Source organism: Lepus europaeus, chromosome 15 (assembly GCF_033115175.1).
Source record: "Lepus europaeus isolate LE1 chromosome 15, mLepTim1.pri, whole genome shotgun sequence".
NCBI lineage: Eukaryota > Metazoa > Chordata > Mammalia > Lagomorpha > Leporidae > Lepus > Lepus europaeus.
Genome location: NC_084841.1, coordinates 36350474 through 36357751, shown reverse-complemented (window position 1 = coordinate 36357751; position 7278 = coordinate 36350474). Strand labels below are relative to the sequence as shown.

Here is a 7278-nt window from a genome sequence, read left to right as displayed (position 1 = left end):
TGTCAAGTAGGACCCTTTAAGCATTGCGTCCGAAGATAGAAAAAAACCAGGCCCTTTATGGTAAAGTGCAAAGGAAATTGCACAGAAAAGAAAACAGACAGCAGGGTATTTGGCAAAATTGTATGATAAAAACCTTTGGGATCTCAATCAAGTGCGTTCGCTTTGAAGTGCACGCGCGATTCAGTCGGGGACTCATGTTAGCAATTAGAAATCGGTCGTTTGGGTCCCTGATTTCATTTGCGCCAAGAGAGAGGCGACTTTTAAGGGTGACGATAAATCTCCCTGAGCTTAAAAGGCTGAGAGGGCCAAAGTGTGAACTTTTTACTTCAGCAACGGAAGCGAGAAATCAGTGATTCATTAAAGCGGAGACCTCCTTGGAAGCGGGCAGCCGAGAAGGCAAGGAAGCTCATTAAGTCTCCCTTTGCCGTGCTCGCTCCCACCGGTTTAGAATCTGCTGTTTGGGAGGGTTTATCCTCAGCATCTTCTGCTTTCTCCGCAGCCCTCCCTCCTCGGGGAAGCCAGAGGGGTTGGGGAAGAAGGAGGGGAAAAAAAAAAAAAAAGTCAGTAAGCACCAGGCTCCAGGTGGCTCTCAAGAACTTCACTGCCAAAAGGAAACAGAACAACAACAACAACAGCGCAGGAAAACAAGTGAGAAAGGGGCTCCCGAGAGGGGATTGGTTCAGGCTGCTAGACGGCACCACGGGCGACGCTGGAGGACGCCGCTCGCGCGGGCGGCCGGCGCGGAGAGCGCAGGGCGCTGGGGCAGCGAGAGGCGTCGGAGGCGGCCGCCGAGGCTGCGGCGGCGGGGCCGGGACGCGGAGCCCCCGAGCTCCGGGCGCAGGCGGCGCGCTCTCCCCGGGCTCCCCCCGCCGGCCCCCTCCCTCCACCCCCCCACCCCCGCCCCGGCGTTCCCAGCAGCCGAGGGTTTCAGATGTCCCACCGCCTTTTGACCCCCTCCCCCCGCCCCTCCACCCCTGCAAATGAGGTTTGACCAGCAGAGGCAGAGCCCACCTCTGGCTCGGAACCACCACTGACATTTAGACTCTGAGCTTCAACCTGTTTACAAGCGGACTTTCCAAAGGAAGGGGGGTGGGGGAGAGGGCCCAAACAAAAACACCAGCCGCCACCCCCCTCCCCCCCAAAAAGGAGCGACTTTCTGGAGGCTTCACATCAGCAGGCACCACCAAAAAGAGCAAGGAAGACGGGGAAGAAAACAACGGAACAACGGCGACCGGGCAGCTGCCTGCAGGGCTGACATCCCCAAAGGGACGCGCGCTCTGCAGCGGCCAGCAGGCTGAGGCTCTGCGGAGGGGGACCAGGAGGTGCCAACCGCGGAGGGGCGCAGGGATCTCCCCCTCCCCCTCCCCACCCCCCTTAGGTTTTGTTCACCGTGCTGTCATCTGTTTTTCAGACCTTTTTTGCATCTAACATGGTGAAGAAGGGAGTGAAGAAGAGAACAAAGTGACTCCTGGGGGAGCGAAGAGCGCCGGTGACCCACAGCGCCGGCTCCCGCCGCTGCGGCCACCCACGTCCACGGTGCCCGGGCAGACCCCGCGAGGCGCAGGCAGCGGATCCGCGGACGGAGCGAGCCCAGGCAGCCGGCCCTCCGGAGGAGTTATGGATGTTGGTGCATTCACTTCTGGCCAAATCCGCACCCGGAGGGAGCTAACCAGCAGCCGCCACCTCCAGCTGTCTCCTTGCCTTGCACCAGGTCTCACCCTTCCAGTATGTTCCTTCTGATGAGACAATTTCCAGTGCCGAGAGTTTCAGTACAATGTGGAAATGGATACTGACACATTGTGCCTCAGCCTTGCCCCACCTGCCCGGCGGCTGCTGCTGGTGCTTCTTGTTGCTGTTCTTGGTGTCTTCCGTCCCTGTCACCTGCCAAGCCCTTGGTCAAGACATGGTGTCACCAGAGGCCACCAACTCTTCCTCCTCCTCCTCTTCCTCCTCCTCCTCCTCTTCCTCCTCCTCCTTCTCCTCTCCTTCCAGTGCCGGGAGGCATGTGCGGAGCTACAATCACCTCCAAGGAGATGTGCGCTGGAGAAAGCTGTTCTCTTTCACCAAGTACTTTCTCAAGATTGAGAAGAACGGGAAGGTCAGCGGGACCAAGAAAGAGAACTGCCCGTACAGTAAGTAACAACCGCGTGCTCCCCTCCTGCCAATTATCCACCCCCACCCCACGCGGGGGGGAAATCCGTTCCAGATGTGGCCGGCTAAATATTTACGTCGCCAACCCCTGTAAAATGATTAAGTGGAATACTTTCACACTAAATCACCCCCCCCCCCCCGTGTATACATTGTGCGGCCGCATCCCCTCCCCTAGGCCCGCTCCCTGCACGCCCCCCACCCTGCGCCACCCTCTCTGTCTCTTCTCCGGGGCTTGTCACTCGCTGGACCGCGCAGGGCGCTCGCGAGTTGTGCAGGGCACTGATGCCCCTCTCTGTCTGCACCGCCCTTCCCCATCGCGTCCGAAGGTCCCCTCTCTCCCTCCCTTCTGGAAGTGGCTCAAGTAAACACATTTTGTTTCTTTTCCTTGGCAATCTTGTGAAAAGTTTTGGGACAGGCTCCCCAAGCTGAAAATAATTATCCCCTGTCAGTTATAGGGGCTTTATGGGAACTTTATTTAAGAAAGAAAAGTCATTTCCACTGGCTGCCTAACACGGAGATAGGAGTGAAAAGCCCTTTTCTGGTTTTGATTTTTTTTTTTTTTTGGTCCCTCCTGTTGTTGTGAGCAATTGCAGTCCGTGAAGTGAGCTTTTCAGGCAACTCCGCTGCTATTTGTCTTCTGCCTGCCTTCTCTCTTGGTAACATGATGCTCATGTCTGCATTGTCAATAGCATATGAGCTGCTTTGTGGTGTCCTGTTGTACTGTTTGGTCTGAAACCTCTCATATTGCAGAGCCCTACTACTACAGCATTGTAAACATCTGGGGCTGGATTCACACAGACCTCACACAAATTTCATTGTCATCCTTTTATTTTTCAAAGTAAGAGTCATACGTCTGTTTCCATGGCTATAGTTTATCCCATAGGATGAGGCTTCCTGCTAAAGACAGTTGATGCCAGGGTCCCTGGATTTCTCTCTCACCTTTTCCCTTGTTTTCCCTCTTTCTTTCTTGCAGGGGTGTGGGCTGGGCAGGGGGAGGGGACACAGGACAGGGGGGTGGATATTGTGTCTTTTCTTGAATCCACTCAGCAAAGCCAGATTATTCTGTTGGCTTCCTTTCCTAGCTACTTTCAAGTGGTGAGGCTTATTCATTCTCTATTGATTGTTATTTGAAAGGTTCTCAAGGCTATGTAATGGCACATTGAAGACAGTAGACAATGCCATTTAAACATCTTTTAATGACCATTTAACATTATGCCAATGGTAAATTCCCAGGAACCTCTTAAGAGGGCTTTGTTGGTGTCGGTTGTTTGGGGATTTCAACCACATGTTTGCTAATTTTAATAGATGCATCACACATTTCAGGATTCCTTGGCCTAGAAAGTATCAGGTACTAAGGGGAATGATAATTTATTGGAATTTATAGCATTTTATTTTAAAATACAAGTCTACAGGGAGTAAGATTGTTTTCTTCTTTGGGACTCACAGGCATTCCACATTGACTTGTGTTCCTCTTCAGCCACTGTGCATTTTTACTAAAATTGGCCATATATCTACAAGTCATAAACATTTATAGAAGCGTTTCAAAGTACCCCATTATGTATTTAGCACTAGAATTAATAAATACTCTGTTACCTGTTTTTTTTTTTCCCATTCTGATTCATAGAGACTGACTGAGCTAATGTCTTCAATAATGGTTCTTTATGCCTGAATATCATTTGCTATTTGAATTTATTAGATTTCACATGTTCCTTTCATGATTGCTGATTAAAATTTTTAATGCTTTTGTTTACTTAGAAAACAAAGTAGTGATGTGACCCAGTTAGGAGGCTGGGGAAGATGCTATATAAGTACTGGCCCAGAGTGTGCTGAGAATTAATAAAAAATTACATGGACTGGATTTCTTTGTATTTTTAGTTCATGGAGAATACTCAAAGGAATATAGTAAAATTTCAGAGTATTATCCTTGAGAAAATTTACTCTTTTAAAAATGTTTGACACTAACTTGATTTTGCTGTTATAGTTTAAGTGTGTTTATGATGTGAAGTAAGGACCAATCTGCATTATTTTAGTTTATGCAACTTATGCTACTGTTTTCTAAGCTAATGATCACTGTGTGATTGACTGTTTAGGAAGATGATTTCTAGGGTATACAATGAATTTTATTTTTTCAATAGGAATTATCTGAAAAATATGCAATTTTTATCTTATAAAACAAGTGTGGGAAATTTTCATCCTATCTAAAATGTATTAATCTCTCTTCTGTGTTTTTAAATATACCATTAGTCTTTGTTAAAATTACAAGCTAGATGTCCTACATAGTAAAAAAAAAAAAAATCAATGATTTAAAATCAAAGTGGGAGGGGCTTCCTCTGCCAAACATTGTCAAACCATAAAGCAATTCAGGCTTCTAAGAACATCTGTATCAAAACACAGCAAGTGAACAGTTGAGGTTAAAAAAAGCCTTAATTTCACATATGGCACAGTAATCAGAATGCTGTTACCATTCCCAGCTGGACTGATTCAGCTGAACTACATGGTATCATTAAGATATTGTCTGGATGTTGCATAATTACACGTGAACAAACTTTTGCCAGTGCCTACAGGGTAGCCAGCCAGATAACTCACCAAATGGTAGCCTGTTAAATATAAAGATATCTGACCTCTGAAGAGTGTCAGTTCCTTGTCCAAAAACCACATTTCAGTAACATTTTCCTAAACAAGTTATTAATTATTCTCAATACACAAAGCAGTTCTTTTGAGGTTTGTTTATTTGAAGATTAATTTTCTTTGTTACTTCTGACCCTACTATTATTGCTGGTAAAATACAGTCACAGCTTATCTAGAGGTTATATGTTTGTGATGTCCTGGGCAATTAAGCAACTGTTTTACTGGCTTTTTGCCAGCAAAATATTAACGGAAAGGAAGTAAGGAAATCACCCATAAGTATTGCAAAATCATTTTTAACTTCTATATCCAGAGCTAGTTTCCAGAAACAGACGGTTTCAAGAATACTCCATATGCTAAAGAAATTCTTCTCAATTGGGGTGATTATGATAACTTCTTTTGTAAGGGGGAGGGATTTATTTTTCACTTGCTGTTTGCCATTATATGGGAGTAGACTAAAGAGAGCAGAGATGAATTATGTTTCTCCTGCTAGAAGTCTGAGAAAGCTTGAATAATTTAGCATAGCTGTGGTGTATCTGTCACTAGATATGTGCAGGCTCATTTAGGTTTTGTTTTATCATTCTTTATATCTAGAGCTTTGCCCTTGAAACATTAGCACTCAGCTCCGGTTTTGACCTCCTAGAAAGCTGGTTACAGCTGTTAGGTACCCTTGCCACTGGGACTGGTTGACTTATTTCTGGACATGAGTAAAACAGCTGTGGGTTTCTCCTATGGTTGTCACTTACAGAAAAGAGAAATCTAATGAAAAGATAATATATCCCTAAATTTGAGACAACCAAGGATAGATATTCCCAAAACAGAGAATCTTAGTACTCATGGGTCTTTCTGGAAAAGGAGTGGCAGGTGTTGGGGGAGGAGGAAGGTGAGGGTACTGGCAATAGAGTAAATCATGTGTACCATGTATGTGGTATGTGCCTTATCTTGTCTCATATATATATATATATATATATATAGATAGATAGATACATATAGCATATATATACACACGCACGATTTAATATTCGCAGTAGTGCAGTGATTTAGATATAACTATCCACACTTTTCAAATGTGAATACAAATGCTGGAGAAAGCAAATTATCCAGGGTCATCAGTTAGAAATTGACAGCGCCAGGATTCAAGACTGAGCCTATTGGTTGTAACTCTCCTTGTTATATGCTGTATCATTCCATTACTTCTAACATTGATACTGCCTTAGTAGAATTAGACACCCCCAAATCAGTAAAAAAAACAAAAAACAAATTATATAAAATCTTGCTTGCTTTTTATTGGGAATACCAATGGTTCTTTAGAATTAAATTGGAATGAAAGTAAAATGACCATGGGGCAGAAACAAAATATGTTTAGCAACATCATTATAGGTGGCCGCATGATATCAGACAATGTTCATGTAGTCTCTAGGTAAAACCCGTCTTTTGATATTGTGTTTGGGAATATAATTGCCTATAGACACACACAAAGTACACATACATCAATCTCACTTATGTTAACAGAGGTCATTAGGAATACATGACTATTTAAGAAAAATCCATGAATGTCATTGTGTATAGTAATTGTTTACAGCTGAGGGCCAAATGTTTAATTGTTCCCATGTGTAATAAAATAATTTGATTGTAAATACCCAGGGGAAATTGGGCTATTGCAGGAACTTCTGATATATGACTTTAAAAAAGGGGCATTATCTTAGAGACCTAAAGCTATTTGTAGTAAGAAAGCTTTCAAATGAATCTGTAAATAAAAAAAAAGTACTTCACCGCATAAAAATGACAGGTTATTATGTAGGATTACAAGTTTGCTTTATTTCTTTTTAATTTTTTAATCAGGACTAGAGTTTATTGTAGGAAGTTAAATAAAGTGAGAAAAATAATTGCTGAGGAAGTAGGGACTCAAATATTATCTCCTAATAAGTAAACAAGAGTTTTCTGGGAAGAAAAACCTGTAGACAATTTATGCCCTACACTGGTGTCTTATTTAAGTTGTGGTGGTTACTAGAATTTTGTTGCATAATTTATAACCGGCAGCATTTAATCATGAGCATAAGGATTTATGAAGGTGGAAGGCACTGTATTTAATGTTTATGTGACACTGTCCTGTTACCTTTACTGCATTCCTACCATATGGACCCTCCACATTGATGGCTTTATCATAAATCCATTAAAAATACACAATTTGAGAGTTTTCTCTTTATAAACTTGATTTATAACCACCTATTAGAAGAAAACAGTTGGCAGCAATCATATGCCAGTGTTGGCATAAGAGAATTGGAGACATCAATCTCTACGTCTTGGATATTTTGTCAACTTAATATTCAAAATATAGAACATTCTTTAGAAGCAGGTGTTTTCAAAATGATGTTTAAGCACAAAAATTTAGAACAAGGAGGATGATGAAAAAGGAGAAGAAAGAGGAAGAAGAGAAGAAGGAGTATAAGGAGAAGAGAAGGATTTGGAGGAGGAGGAGGAAGAGGGAAATTGTGTGTTACA

The 7278-nt window shown here is 43.6% G+C and overlaps 1 protein-coding gene across 2 annotated transcripts in view; it reads left to right on the top strand.

The window, feature by feature from the left end:
- The first annotated feature begins 529 nt into the window (after window positions 1-529).
- The window catches only part of FGF10 (fibroblast growth factor 10), a 90452-nt gene continuing 83703 nt past the window's right edge, over window positions 530-7278 (top strand). The window contains exons 1-2 of one of the 2 annotated variants that reach the window (XM_062212229.1): window positions 530-648; window positions 1412-2132. In XM_062212229.1, the coding sequence (XP_062068213.1) occupies window positions 1775-2132 (358 nt within the window). In that variant the 5' untranslated portion in view covers window positions 530-648; window positions 1412-1774. Of the gene's footprint in view, window positions 649-997; window positions 1323-1411; window positions 2133-7278 lie in introns of those variants that run through there. The other variant, XM_062212228.1, reaches the window with a different exon arrangement.